The sequence below is a fragment of the Oncorhynchus nerka genome, linkage group LG24, assembly GCF_034236695.1.
Source record: "Oncorhynchus nerka isolate Pitt River linkage group LG24, Oner_Uvic_2.0, whole genome shotgun sequence".
Taxonomy (NCBI): Eukaryota; Metazoa; Chordata; class Actinopteri; order Salmoniformes; family Salmonidae; genus Oncorhynchus; species Oncorhynchus nerka.
The window spans coordinates 27861756-27877659 of record NC_088419.1 but is presented as its reverse complement, the minus strand read 5'-3'; the positions used below and the strand labels follow the sequence as shown (position 1 = coordinate 27877659).

The window sequence follows — 15904 nt, the reverse complement described above, 5'->3', positions numbered from 1 at the left end:
CGGACGTCCTCCCGGAGGCTACACCGGTAGTGGTCCATCAGGGCCCTGTCGTTCCACCCCGCTCCAGCGGCCAAGGTCCGAAACTACAGCGCGAAGTCCTGCGCACTCCTCGTCTCCTGTCTAAGGTGAAACAGACATACACCCGCCGCTCGGCCCTCTGGTGGGTGGTCGAACACGTACCGGAACTGGCGGGTGAACTCTGGGCAGTGGTGCCTTGCGGATTCTGGGCCATTCCACACTACGTTGGCCCACTCCAGGGCTCAACCCGTCAGACAGGAGACGAGGACGCTCATGCTCTCCTCCCCAGAGGGGAGTCGGGCGAATGGTAGCCAGGTACAGCTCTAAATGGAGCAAGAACCCCTTGCACCCAGCCGCCGCTCCACTGTACTGCCTTGGGGGTGTGAGACGAAGAGCATTGGATCCGGATGCCGCCGGAGGAGTAGGTTGAGGAGGAGAGGTAGGGAGGCCACTCCTCTCCCATCGGTCCATCCTCTCCATCATCTGATCCATCGCTGACCCGATTCGGTGAAGGATGGCCGTGTGATGGAGGACACGCTCCTCCATAGATGGGAGAGGGGGTGCAGCTGCTCCTGCTGACTCCATGAAGGGTGCAGGCTTCTGTCACACAGCTAAGAGTGGTGGGTGCGGAGTCAGGCGCAGAGAGCAGAGGATTCATAGAAAACCGACTTTATTTCGGTAAATGGGTAAGTGGTCAACGCTAACACAACAGGCGAACAAAATATGACCGACCCAAAATGGGACACCAAAAAGGTCAGAGAACATACTACACGCAACCATCCACAGACAAACAGAAAACAAGCCCGGACAAAAGCAGGCGGGCCTAACCGGCTTAAATAGCCCTAAAACAAATCTCAAACAAGGAACAGGTGAAATCAGTACAGACATAACAAACAGAAAAGGAAAAAGGGATTGGTGGCAGCTAGTAGACCGGTGACGACGACCGTCGAGCGCCGCCGAACATCTTCGGTGGAAGTCGTGACATTTGCTTATATTTTTTATCAACCCTGTTTGATTGATATGTATCAAGTCTGGTAAGACTTTTGCCATTCAATTGCTTATAAGCTTTGTTAATATTTTAATGTCACAATTTATTAAACTTATGGGTCTGTAATCAGCAGGGGACTCTCCTGATTTCCCTGGTTTTATTATAACTGAAAAAACAGTTCGATACACGGAACTAGGACTGAATTGATTGATTTCTCTTTTTTTATTTCTCATTTTTATTTCTAAATCAGATTTAACTTTTGCCGAGTATGAGATTATCATTCCCCTAAGGGGAATTTTGGTTCCAGAAGATGTGCACTGTTAATTCTTCAAATTCTTTTGCTAAGTGTATTTTCTATTGGTGCAATCTTATCGCATGTATGATTTAGGTCACCTGCTAAAATAATAGTTCCTGTCTGGATTTGATCAACTATAGCTTGAATTCTATCTAAAAGCACCAGATTTGCCCCTGGTGGGATATACAATTAAATCAATGTGTTTTTTTCACCATGTAAGGTACACTTCAACATTAGAAAACCGCCTTCTTGTTCCATGTGGTGGGATATAAGGGAAAATGGTGTATTCTTATTTACCAGGATGCCTACATTTCTGCTGTTACTACAGTATGTGGCAGCATATGCCTCTCCAACCCAGCTCCTTTTTAAATATTACATTTCTCCTTTTAAAAACATGCAAGAAAACCAAATCTGCTGACAATCTCTTTAAGTGTTCGAGAACCATATGCCTTTTTTCCCCCCATTATGGAGCCTGTGCACATTCCATATGATAAGATTTTGCTGGTCTTTATTTGTGCAGAATCAAAGTTAACCTTACCCGTTTGCATCTATCATTGAAGAACCAAAATGTTTTGTTGGTGCAGACATGACATATAAGGGCGAGGGGCATTCCATAAAATGGGAGGATCATAGTGTAAATACATTGTTATGGTATACATTACATATATAGAGCATGTGGGCATGTCATTTACAAATTCAGATGAACATGACTTCCTTTTCAAGAGCTTGAGGCACTGTAGCTGCTTGATTTATAACTCAATGGATAGCCTAAGTGACATTTCCCATCCTTCACTTCCTTCTAGTTCATTGGCAGTTATGGATGCACTACACCTAGGATGAAAAAAGAGTCATGTTAACAGCATAAAGCTAGAGCATATAGTCAGACTGATGTTAAAATGATTGACATTGTGTGCTCCATGGCTGTCAGATATGGTAGCCAAGAACCAAAAACTAGACTCTTTACTGCCTTCCAGTGGCTGAATGTACTTTTACAGTATGATGAATGTCCTATCCATTGTTGTTCCTGTGAACATATTGTATAGGTACTTGCCCAAAAGCTTCCCAGAAGACTTACTTGTACCGGGCATGAATTTTTAGAGGAACTGAAACATGTTTTATGTTTCTACATAATATACTGTGTACATATACAGGTAACTGCAAAAATAAAGGAAACACTGACAGGTAGTTTCTTAATAGGGCGTTGGGCCACCACGAGCCAGAACAGCGTCAATGCATCTTGGCATAGATTCTACAAGTGTCTGGAACTCTATTGGAGGGATGTGACACCATTCTTACACAAGAAATTCCATCATTTGGGGCTTTATGGAAAACGCTGTTTCAGGCACCACTCCAGAATGGGATGTTTTCTATTCACCATTGGTAGTTGTAGAGTTCTGGTGGATGGAGTGCCTGGTAACATATCCATCATTTATGTGACAAAGTTTGAATGAATTCCACATTTCTAATGAATTTCAAAAGATGTGAATTTGTCACACAACTGACACACACACCAACACAACTCCTCAACCTTCCTATAAACCCTGGCTTCGGGGCAAATCCTAATGAAACTAATTTTCAGTTAGTCACGCATACTGTAAGTGAAAATTGTACTTATATGCAATTTAGGATTTATCCCTTAATTTCTACCCCATCCATATAAAACCAAGTATGTCATTATCAAAAGTATCAACAGTATTAAGCTATAGGGCTAATTGTTACACAATGACCCAACTCTGCAGCATTGAAACCACCATTTCACAACGGACCTTAAACTGCTGTTGATTGCATGCAGTTCTCATATGACTATTGCATCACATTTCCTGTATGGCGTGGTGGCTTATCTTGTGTCACTCAGAACTTCAGGACACAGTATCAACCTCCACTAGTATGACTCTCATCTGACCCCGACAGAGAGAGGGCAGTTTGCCAACAAACTGTCACTGACAGCTCAGAGGAGAATGGATATCTGGACAGGCGGGTTTGTGATATAGATTTGACTTACAGCATCTATCAGTTCATGTCTGGATGCTTGTAATAAGTGGTTGTACTGTACTACATAAGAAAAAATGTATTTGGGGAGGTATTCAAATGCCATGCCCATTTCAGAAGCTTGGAAAACACATCTCAGGATGTCAAATAGTGCACACTATCATTGCATGAATTACCATGGCGTGACACATTTCTGTGAGGGTTGAATCATTCCTGTACTTCATTTTGTAGCGCAACTCTCTGAGAAGCATTGCGAATGGCACTTGATTGAAATGTTTTGTCATGTTTTATTAGTTAATGAGACTGAGTTGAGTGCTGCAAGGCTGCAGGAACAGTTATCACGATGAGATACAGAAGGCCTATAATAACATACCTCGGCCTCCGAGAGAGAGAGAATGAAAACATCCTTTACGGGCCTACTCATCTGAGAACATTACAGCACACACACTTTTCACCTCACAACTTTACTTCGACCCGAATTTGACCTCTGGTGTTAAACAATGATCCAGTGCCTTTTAATAATGTTAATCATTTTGAATTCTCAATGTTTGATTGTGAGCCAATGTTTAGATGGTGGAACGTTTATTCTCTCTGTGTGTGTTACACCTGTTCAGGTTAATATGTCAGAGTAATCATCTACATCCATATTTCCCAATCATGTTCTAGAGAAGCGCTTAAACGAAATTCTCTAGAACAATTTAAGTATATAAAACCGGTGGTCTGAGAGGGTAGGGGAAAACTGAAAACTAGCTGTTATTGGCAAAGAGGTTTGGAAAGAGGTCTCTTTCTTATTGCTCTATTAATCGTTTGAAACATTGTTTGAAACGTAAAAAAAAAAAAAAAACGAGCAATCCCGTATCCGGGAGCGTAATCATAGCCTCAAGCTCATTATCATAACGCAACGTTAACTATTCATGAAAATCGCAAATGAAATGAAATAAATATACTGGCTCTCAAACACTGGCATCTCAGATTTTCAAAATATGCTTTTCAACCATAGCAAAACAAGCATTTGTGTAAGAGTATTGATAGCTAGCATAGCATTAAGCCTAGCATTCAGCAGGCAACATTTTCACATAAACAAGAAAAGCATTTAAATAAAATAATTTACCTTTGAATAACTTCGGATGTTTTCAATGAGGAGACTCTCAGTTAGATAGCAAATGTTCCGTTTTTCCAAAAAGATTATTTGTGTAGGAGAAATCGCTCCGTTTTGTTCATCACGTTTGGCTAAGAAAAAAAAATGAAAATTCAGTCATCAAAACGCAGAACTTTTTTCCAAATGAACTCCATAATATCGACAGAAACATGGCAAACGTTGTTTAGAATCAATCCTCAAGGTGTTTTTCACATATCTATTCAATGATATATCATTCGTGGAAGTTTGATTTCTCCTCTGAATCACATGGAAAAATACATGCAGCTGGAGATTACGCACCAATTTCAACGGAGAACACCAGGCGGACACCTGGTAAATGTAGTCTCTTATGGTCAATCTTCCAATGATATGCCTACAAATACGTCACAATGCTGCAGACACCTTGGGGAAACGACAGAAAGTGTAGGCTCGTTCCTGGCGCATTCACAGCCATATAAGGAGACATTGGAACACAGCGCCTCAAAAATCTGGCTCACTTCCTGTTTGAAGTTTCATCTTGGTTTCACCTGTAGCATTAGTTCTCTGGCACTCACAGACAATATCTTTGCAGTTTTGGAAACGTCAGAGTGTTTTCTTTCCAAAGCTGTCAATTATATGCATAGTCGAGCATCTTTTCGTGACAAAATATCTTGTTTAAAACGGGAACGTTTTTAATCCAAAAATGAAATACTGCCCCCAGAGTTTCAAGTAAATATGTTATTAACTCTATTTCTTGAACTGCATTGTTGATTTAAAGACTTGTAAGTAAGCATTTCACGGTAAGGTCTTCACCTGCTATATTCGACGCATGTGACAAATAACATTTGATTTGATTCATCACCAGGCAGGCCAAAAGTCCATCCCACCAAAATAGTCTGAAATTTCAGGCAGTCTTTTCAAACAGCTGTTACACTAAAAGGGCATTTTCATAACTTTCACAATTTCACAGTATTATTCCAACCTCATGCTGTGGACATTAACACTGAGTGTACAAAACATTAGGAACACCTTCCTAATATTGAGTTGCACCCCCTTTTCCCCTCAGAACAGACAGTTCGTCGGGGCATGGACTCGAAAACGTTCCCCAGTTCTTGGCATCTACTACCATACCCTGTTCAACTACTACCATACCCTGTTTCTTGCCTATTCACACTCTGAATAACACACGTACACAATTCATGTCTCAATTGCCTCAAGGCTTAAAAATCCTTTATCCTGTCTCCCCCTTCGTCTACACTGATTGAAGTGGATTTAACAAGGGACCATAGCTTTCACCTGGATTCAACTGGCCAGTCTAGTGTCATGGAAATAGCAGGTGTTCCTAATGTTTTGTACACTCCGTGTCTATAAAATATAGGGAAATCTCGTTTTGACTGCACTGGTCCTTTAATATTGGTCAGACAATAACCCAAAAATCATGTTGATTCTGGTTGCATTCTGGCTGCTAGGAGTTTTGAGTAACTCAGTTGTGTAGTTATCAAAAACCACCATCAGAAAAATGGGATGTTACTTTTTATGGAATGTGGACAACAGTGGGGTGGGGGTACTGGTGTTCTGAGTGAAATGGTATTTCACAGCCCATCTCGTCAGATAACACCCACTGACTCATGTTGAGATGGCCTGGCACAGGATGAAAACACACTCTTCCAGTCTCTCCCCTGCCTGTCCTAGATATGTGTTTTCCAAAGAGGCAGACATGTCCTGGCTTGTTCTCAGACGAGCATCAACTGCACAACTGTGCTGAGATGCTAAACAGGTTTATGAATATTTGTTTTGTATCACAACTATGCAGTGTCAATATACCAATACCATTGAATCCCTTGCTAAAATTGTTTTAAAATGTGGTGAGTCGTTCCCCAGAAACAATCCCAAACCAAATCAATTGAAGTATATATATATATACCTTTATTAATAAAGTATCAAAAACTAAAATCAACAGACAATAGAAATGAGTACTTAATTTGTTTCAGCGTGTAGTTTTACCTGACTTGATACAATTTGATCTTTTACATCCACTCAAACACACTTAATAATTTTTAGTGAACAATGTTCAAGTGAAACAAAGAAATGGATGGTGGAATAGAAAAGCAAGAAAGGTATTGAAGTATAAAACAGGCGTGTTATCCATCAAATTAATGATCTCAGTAGTGACCCCATCCATGACTAGCATTCCTGTTTGAACACGAAACACTGAAATAAAAACAAAAAACAAAACACATGGACACCTGAATCTCTTTCACTGTGTTCATCGCAACCGTTTACTCACAAACCAACCAAAATAAACAGTCCCTTACCATAAACCACACATGGATTAGTTTGAGACATTACAGAATATACAGACAAAAGCTACTGTTGATCGCAAAAATGTGTAGTTTGAGCAATGAGGCTAACCAGAGTTTCTGGTTGTGCAACTGACCTGTGACGATGTCACAGCACAAACAGTGGACTGATGGGAGGGGGGTTGGTTTGGCAGTGGGCTTAAGGACTTAGTAATTGCAGACGAACACTGAGGCAATTCATGTAATCTTCCATGACTTTAAAGTGAAAACTTCAGACAAGCAGAGTGATAAATAATTCCACTTAGATATCTAGCTACTGATACCTAGTGGGTCTATTTTATAAGCCTCAATAATACACAGAAGACAATAGGTGTTATTTGGTTTACGTATATGGTATACAGTAACTACAGACTTATCTAGGTGAAGAAATTCTAATACGAAATCACACAACCATATCTTCAATACTACAGATCATTATGTAATCAGGGCCTATTCCAAATACACCAGTTTACAGCGATGTAATGACTGATTTTCATTTAGGGAGGTCCAGGGCTAACAGTGCCATTGTCAGTAAGTTAGTTGAAATGCTGTCTGAATGAATCCTCATTGCATGCACTCCCTTTACTGTCCTATAACATGAGGGTTCCTCTGATATGAACTATACCTGTATATCCTGAGTTAGTAGTAGCAGCTTCAGAGGTTTTTGTTAGGCAAGTCAAGGGGGAATAAAGTGAGCTATAGACACAGCTACGACAGAATATATTCAACAAACACAACAGCAAACACGTCACACAATGATTAACCTCTTCTCTTATATGACAGTAATAACAGGGCTATTAATGTCACACACAGTACACAGCCATTACTATCTCTCCACTTTAATCGTATTTTTCCTCAACAAGCATCTATCTCAACTGACCAGTGAATCATGTGCCTCTACCACATTGACGTAATACTTTGGTACAAAAAAACAGAATGAGTCATCAGCCTCGAATAACAATGTAAAAGATTTAAGGAAACAATAAACACATTGGATGCATTTCTATGTTTTAGTGCTTTGACATTCGCCGACTTGCCGGAACACCACAAGCCTACCCTAGGTAGCACACGGGGTGTCCGTCCTTGTGCTGTCAAGTCCAGTTTAAGAGTGGGACGCGCAAAGCGCCTTTGCCGGCCCGACAGAGCCTTCACTTGACGCAGGTACAGTACAGTTGCCAGAGGACAGTGAGCATCTGTCTGAGTGAGTGAGTAGTACCCTACTTCCCCCAGGAGTGTGTGGATCAGTGATGGCCACAGGTGGTTGGCACTGAGGTGTGGTGGTGGTCCAGCTGTTCCATCTGCAGGGTACCCTCCTTGATCTGCTGGATGAACAGGTTCCTCTCATCTTCAGGGGTCTGGCCATTCTGGGCCCGTACGATGCATGTGGGCCGGTGGAGGTTCAGCATGTAGACCAGCTGCTGCTTCTGGTTTTTCAGTTCTTCAACCTGTGCCTTCAGCTCTGAGTTCACTGACTCTAGTATCTCAGACTCCTGGAGGGGAGAAGGGAATAGTGGTTTGGTTCAATCCTGTTACTGACAGCTCCCTTGGTTCCTTTAAAAAAATACTCAATTAGGTTTAGTGCATTTTAGTTTGTATGTAAATACTGGAGTGTTCCTTTGCTGTTTTCAGGCAGACATTTCTATAGAGCCCTTATCTATTTATGTATTTCAATTACGAGTCATACAAAATAAATGGAGGTTAAATAGAAATCATCCTTATGGCACATTAATTAGAAAAATATTTTGAATAATTACATATATGAGATAATATAATACTGTATGTCTACTTAATAAATCACAAAATACCACTTGGCACAGTCTGGCAGCCTCTGATTCATATGAATCATCTCTCCCCATCATAATAATGTTGTACTGCCCTGTAAAAAACACTGAACATACCTTTTGAAGGCAGTCAGTCTTCTCCTTCTTCTTATTCCTACATTTGGCAGCAGCTACTTTGTTTCTTTCTCGTCTTCTTTTCCTCCTGTCACTTTCCTCTGGGATGTTCTGTTAATGACACATCAGGAAAATGAACAACCTTGAATAATGGTAACAACCTTCCTGAAAAATTAATGATATGGCTGATAATTTAATAATGTATGGTAGGCTTTACAATGTGTTGATAAACGTGTAATCACAGTGATCTCATCTGTATAGACACAAATTTATTCTCAGGGAATACTTAAAACAGACATATTCAAAAAAAAAAGAACTTTCCCCTAAGTTATGTATGAATTACTATTGGTATTATGGGGGAGTAGATGTTACAGTAAGCGACTAATGTTGACATCCCTACCTCCCTCTTGACACTTGGAGCTTCAGACGTTCTGTCTGAACTTGAGCTCGCACAGTCGCTCATATCGGTGCTCAGTCCGTTGGACAGCCGCTTGTTCTGGATAGCATGTCGCAACTCCTCCTTTACCAGGGGAGTGAAGTTGGTGAAGTCCTCGAGCGTGAGTGTTCCAGGCGGGGACAGGCAGGGTACCAAGGCTGACGCGCTGATGTCGGACAGGCTGAATCCCGGATGCTGAAGCATCATTATGAAAAACTGAAGAAGAAAAAACGTGATGCTGTGTCACATTAAGCTGACTAAGCGAAACAAAAAACATTAAACATGGACACTCACTGGACTAAATAAAAAACGTCAGATATGAGCAGCAATCTGCTGGTTAATGTATACCATTAGACTATTTTGGTATGATAACTAGAATGTCACTTATTCCACCAGACACAGCAGTTGCACGCTACATTTTTTTGCCTGACGTGCCAACATTACAACAATATATCGCCCTTTAAACAATGTAACAAGCTATGCAGTCCTAACATTCTTTCTCTTTGAAGTGCGTGTTAATTTAGGGACAGGTGAATGTGTTACAACATATCAACCAGTTACCACAGACCATTTCAATACAACACATTAGACAATGAGAAATAAACTACACTTTGATTCACACAAACAAAGATATGAGTAAGATTTCTAAATGTAAGCCCGTTTTCGTTATTAAATGGATGTCAGTCCAGCTGGCACTATGCTACACGTGGCACAGTCTTTTTTCCTGAAAGCGCTTATCCTATATCACACCGGTAGAAAGTTTTTACAACAAAAACAATTGACCCACCTGATTATGTTTTCAGTGAAGAAATGAAAGGTCTTTATTCTGCTCCTGGTTGTGAGGCTCTTCTGCCTGTTAAGAAAGCTACAGTTGTCGATGAAGCGTTGCATCACCCTCTTTTATAGTGAGTCGCTCTTGCAAGGCATTTACTAATAGGTGGGCGGGTCGTGGTGACGTAATCCTATTTATAGCACTTATTTGCAATGATGCAACCCAGCAACCCCGTGTAGCACACCATAACAGGGCATGCTCAGCCCCCTTTACTCACAAGGAATTTGTCGTAACATTTCACAGCAAATAAAGACATAATAGTTTAATGATCCGGGGCATTTTTTGTATAGTCTATACATTTTATTGTCTCGTGTCAAAAAAGCAAAGGGATGTTGAATGTAGCAGTGAGGGGCTTGCCCATCTATCTCTTATCATATCAATCATATCATAACCAGCGTTCAGTGCAAAGGTACAGTACCAGTCAAAAGTTTGGACACACCTACTCATTACAGAGTTTTTCTTTATTTTTTAAAACTATTTTCTACATTACAGAACAGTGACGATTTTAGCATGTAAAGCTTGGGGTGGGGGGGATACATGCCAGCAAAGCCACAACACAACACACCACTAAACAATACATTAATTGCACTATAACGGTGACAAACGGTGCACACAAACTGTTAGGTCCTACATAAAGCTGTCCCAACATCTTACCACTGCTACACCTGGCTATCAGCCTTGTCTGGCAGCGAAACAGTTAATTCAGACTAGTTTACTACCTTTTAAAAAAACATAGCTGATATGGCTGACTTGCTTAAACAAATGTGGTTTCTAATGACAGTTGAGATGTACAAACTATGGCATAAGGGGACGACAAGCGAATAATAGGCAATCTGTAATTTCGATTAAGACATTAATGAGTGAACTAGGACGGACGCAGTCAATATAATTATTTGAATAGCACTTTTGAAATGTACTGTGACAGAAATCAGAACATAGGCCGTTATTACAGTGTTCTCCCTGTTCACCAAATCAGAACCATAGGATAAATAAAGAGGGCATATAAGCAGACAATGAAAGCTCTTACAAAATTTGATGGTTACATTTCTCTAAAACAGATTATAGTCTAAGTCAGAACAGTAGACAAAATTAAGAGGGGTAAATAGACCAAATTATTAGGGTGAGGCACATGGGTTACTAACAGCTTACTACACAAAATGCACTTAGTATTACTTTCTTAGCTAGAGTATACTTATCTGCCTGGCATATTACATCATTTATGCAGCAGCAGACAATACATTTTTGGACTCACCTTGTTGTGCTGTGCTCACTTTAACAGGAAGGTGTCACTACGGTCCTTTGTGGGCAAATTATGTCATCAAAGTCTGGCATTCTCTGGATTTAGGGTGCTTTCAAGACAACTGAGAACTCTGAAAAAACAAGGTCGAAATCATGATGACGTCATAGATCTTCAGGTCGTAGCTCTACAATGAGGCCTGAGTTCCCGAATTAGAATTCTGAGTTTGATGACTTCAAAACGTATTTCCCATGTGGAGCTCATTTTTCCGTAATTCCTAGTCGTCTTGAAGTCTGAAGTTAAGTCATTTTAAACTTGGAAAAGAGTCCCTTAATCCCAGATTTGGGACCACACAGCCACTGTCACTGATTCCTTCCAAACCACTCATTGTTGAATTTGCGATTTCCAACTTGATGTGTAATGTTTATGTCCAATGGCCGATGAGCACCGATACGTTTTATCTATAATTTCTCTCCATTATTTCTCTTCATATGACAAGGATTGAAAAGGATTTGCCAGTAGATTGTCGACTTGATTTATGATAATGTCTGCTAGCTAATATTTTGTAAGTATGATGTTGTCCAATCAAAGCTACTGTAGATATAACGCGATTTGACGTCATTTTGTCTGTGGCCAATGATCTTGAGCTTTCTTGGATGGGCACTTCTAATGTAACTCTATGGCAGCACCCAAGGGGCTAGAATGTTCAAAGTCTACCCTTAGACTTAGCGGTGACATATTGTCCCCATGAGTGACAAAACACTGAGCCAATCATGGTACAACACTCCATATTTTCTGCTGGCTTGACCCACCACCACAGTAAGCACTGAGCTAGCCTGAAACACCTGCATTTTGGAGCTGCCTTACTCAAGAAAACAAAAAAGAGACCATGTTTGTATGCAGCTTTATTAACTCAATGATATTTTTTTTTAAATGACATTGTTTGCAAACTGATATGTGACACCAACAAAAGAGTTAAACAAATCAACATATATTTTATATTTGAGATTCTTCAAAGTAGCCACCCTTGCCTTGATGACAGATTTGCACACTCTTGGCATTCTCTCAACCAGCTTCATGAGGTAGTCACCTTGAATGCATTTCAATTAACAGGTGTGCCTTGTTAAAAGTTAATTTGTGGAATTTATTTCCTTCTTAATGTGTTTGAGCCAATCAGTTTTGTTGTGACAAGGTAGGGGTGGTATACAGAAGATAGCCCTATTTAGTAAAAGATCAAGTCCATATTATGGCAAGAAAAGCTCAAATAAGCAGAGAAACACAAGTCCATCATTACTTTAAGACATGAAGGTCAGTCAATCTGGAAAATTTCAAGTTTCTTCAAGTGCAGTGACAAAAACCATCAAGCGCTATGATGAAACTGGCTCTCATGAGGACTGCAACAGGAAAGGAAGATCCAGAGTTACCTCTGCTGCAGAGGATAAGTTAATTAGAGTTACCAGCCTCAGAAATTACAGCCCAAATAAATGCTTCACAGAGTTCAAGTAACAGGAACATGTCAACATCAACTGTTCAGAGGAGACTGTGTGAATCAGGCCTTCATGGTCTAATTACTGCAAAGAAACCACTACTAAAGGACACCAATAAGAAGAAGACTTGCTTGGGCCAAGAAACACAAGCATCGGACATTAGACCGGTGGAAATCTGTCCTTTGGTCTGATGAGACCAAATTTAAGATTTTTGGTTTCAACCGCCCTGTCTTGGTGAGATGCAGAATAGGTGAACGGATGATCTCTGCATGTGTGGTTCTTACCGTGAAGCATGGAGGAGGAGGTGTGATGGTGTGGGGGTGCTTTGCTGGTGACACTGTTGCTGATTTATTTCAAATTCAAGGCACATTTAACCAGTATGGCTACCACAGCAATCTGCAGCGAACCGCCATCCCATCTAGTTTGCGCTTAGTGACACTATCATTTGTTTTTCAACAGGACAATGACCCAACACACCTCCACGCTGTGTAAGGGCAATTTGACCAAGAAAGAGAGTGATGGAGTGCTGCATCAGATGACCTGGCCTCCAAAATCACCCGACCTCAACCCAATTGAGATGTTTTGGGATGAGTCTAACCGCAGAGTGAAGTAAAAGCAGCCAACTCAGCATACGTGGGAACTCCAAGACTGTTGGAAAAGCATTCCAGGTGAAGCTGGTTGAGAGAATGCCAAGAATGTGCAAAGCTGTCATCAAGGCAACGGGTTGCTACTTTGAAGAATCTAAAATATATATTTTGATTTTTTAACACTCTTTTGGTTACTATATGATTCTGTATGTGTTACTTCATAGTTTTGATGTCTTCACTATTATTCTACAATGTAGAAAATAGTAAAAATGAAGAAAAACCCTTCAATGAGTAGGTGTGTCCAAACCTTTGACTGTTGCTGTATGTCTAGGATACTAGCAATAGGAATAATAATAATCATCATCATCATAATATAAAGTCTAGTTTATCAGGAAGCTTCAATTAATTAGCCATTTGCTTCTGAAATAAAGTGAAGGTACATTGAACTACAGTTATCAAGGCTCATAAAATGAGGATTTACAATTCAAGGTCACTGTAAATCATTTAATCTTTTTGTGTTTTGTGTTGTATTTGGATATTATCTATTACTTTTACCACAATTACTTATATTATTGAAATATCATAATTGTAGATCTCATATTTGATGTGAATCACATGTTAAGTTAATAACAAATCTTGATTGATATGGGTGGCCAGGTCAGGGCCAGTTTATATCTATAATGCTACATCTACCAGCCTCATAAGAACCATCCTGATCTCGCAAGATTATATTTGTAAGCGCTCAAGATCAAGATGGGTTGTATAATGAAGCATCTACCCCATTGTACAAAATCTACTGTCATATTACTTAGCTATAGTCTCAAGGAAATTTAATTTAGCTCTTATGGAAAAAGTGATGTAAAAGTGATATATGGACACGATAACAGGAACATTATTCGTCATTACTCTATGGTATCTTTGTTTGATTCCACAACAAGGTTAAACTGATAAGAAACTCCAACCATGCTACTGAGACTGTGAACTTCTATAGGGATCACTGCTTTCATTTCTCAGTTAGAAAATATTTCAGTTGTCGGCACAGATGCGTTTGAGTTTTTTAGGCTAGTAAAACGTTTTACTTCCAGTATATTGGCCTAAGACATAAACTTCTCATTTACACTAGCATTTCAAGAGGTTTCAAAACTTTTGGGAGGGGTAATTTTTTATATATATATTTTATTTTTTAATGTCATGAACTGGATGGATAAAGACATTTTCAAAATGATGTTTTGAAATATGCAATAGCGTTTGAAATATTGGTAATTATTCATAGCTTGTAGTGGCTCACTTGACAGTGTTTCACTATAGTTTTGCATTTGTTCAAGCTGTGCTGGCCTCTGGGAGAATGGTGGTTGGGAGTGTGAAGTAAGCGAGAACTGCATTCCTCTAGTTGATGTGAAGTGCAGCTTTCTGGTAATAGTCAGGTCAGCCAGTCTCCCCTCCGTGCCCTCCCTTGTCTGATCCCAGCTATTACCTTTGACTTCTGGAAACGTCCTATCCTATCGCCAACCCTTCCACCATTCAACGTCATTGCCACCACTTCTCCTGGTTTACATGGGTTTCATTTGTATCTGTACACACACAGTCACCAAGGAGCCATGTCATAGTATTGGAAACACATGTTGACTTTCCATATCGGAAGCTTTATAGACATCAGACTGTCATATAACAGTGACTCCAAGGTGCATACCTGGCTCGTACAAGTTAATAATCAACTAGACTGCTTCCTCAAACCTGGAGATCTACTTCATGTGGGGTTTTTTAATGTTAAGTGTAGCCTACGTAAACCATAAATGTAAGGGTGTATACCAAAGTAGTCAACTTTTTCAAAGCACTAAAGGTGTTTATGTAGTTTGTCCATGAGAGATTGAGAGACATAAAAAAGGCTGGCACACAGGATATAAAAGTATTAAAGAACACAGTCCCTCATTCTATTAAATGACTCACAGTTGGGTAGAAAGAGAAAAGAAAAGCAGCATGTACAGTATGTTTAACTCCAAAAGGTACGCTGAGGCCACACTTTAAATGGGTACTTCTTCATACGAAACTTGATTTGACTTGTTTTATCTGGTGACGAGATCATTGGGACCTTTGTGTCATTCGATGTCATGGTTATTTGTTCGCATTTGATATATGTTTTATAACCTCTCAGAAAGTGCAAGGCTTATAAACAGTTACGCTAAACCAAAGACCCTAAGCAGTTTTCCAAACATACAACACCACCCAATGCATAGACAGCCTGGACTCCCAAGATATAATCACATCATAGAATTTACACCTCCCATACATCGGCAGACAAATATTTCAAATGTCCAGGTTCACGTCGAACCTTCAAAAAGATTGAGGGGCTGTGACACCGTCACATACTGACTTGCTATATAATTTAATGACTGTCTCTCAATTGTATATGACAATAGAAAGTGTTGAATTAAGGTTTTGTTCCTCAAGGTATATGAATAGGCATTTACTTGCTTAAATGATGTCCTCACAATAATCCATTTAGAAGTTTCTGGAAGAGGCACGATGATTTGTCATTTTTGTCACACTTTCACTTTAGCTTCTTCTCGTTCTAAATTGTGACTGAGCCTTACATTGATGACTGTGTGAAACAACAAACGGGACTGGTGGGTCACACAGTTTCATTACACGTGAAACACACAGGCGTCTCTCTGGGTTGTTTCTGA

At 40.0% G+C, this 15904-nt stretch overlaps 1 protein-coding gene across 1 annotated transcript; it reads right to left on the bottom strand.

Moving 5' to 3' along the window:
• Positions 1-6310: 6310 nt before the first annotated feature.
• On the bottom strand, positions 6311-15812 carry atf3 (activating transcription factor 3). Its single transcript, XM_029631395.2, has 5 exons — positions 15689-15812; positions 9865-11279; positions 9042-9293; positions 8645-8752; positions 6311-8236 (listed from the first exon to the last, which is right to left on the bottom strand). Exons 3-5 carry the CDS (start codon positions 9282-9284, stop codon positions 7988-7990), a joined length of 600 nt encoding a protein of 199 aa, XP_029487255.1. The 5' UTR covers positions 9285-9293; positions 9865-11279; positions 15689-15812; the 3' UTR covers positions 6311-7987.
• Between the last annotated feature and the right edge of the window lie 92 nt (positions 15813-15904).

Excerpts from the sequence above, each read along its gene's own strand:
- atf3 (XM_029631395.2), bottom strand. The coding sequence starts at position 9,284 with ATGATGCTTCAGCATCCGGGATTCAGCCTGTCCGACATCAGCGCGTCA. Across the intron at positions 8,753-9,041 it reads CTCCAAGTGTCAAGAGGGAG|AACATCCCAGAGGAAAGTGA; the intron begins GTAGGGATGTCA and ends TGTCATTAACAG. Across the intron at positions 8,237-8,644 it reads AGACTGACTGCCTTCAAAAG|GAGTCTGAGATACTAGAGTC; the intron begins GTATGTTCAGTG and ends TCTCCCCTCCAG.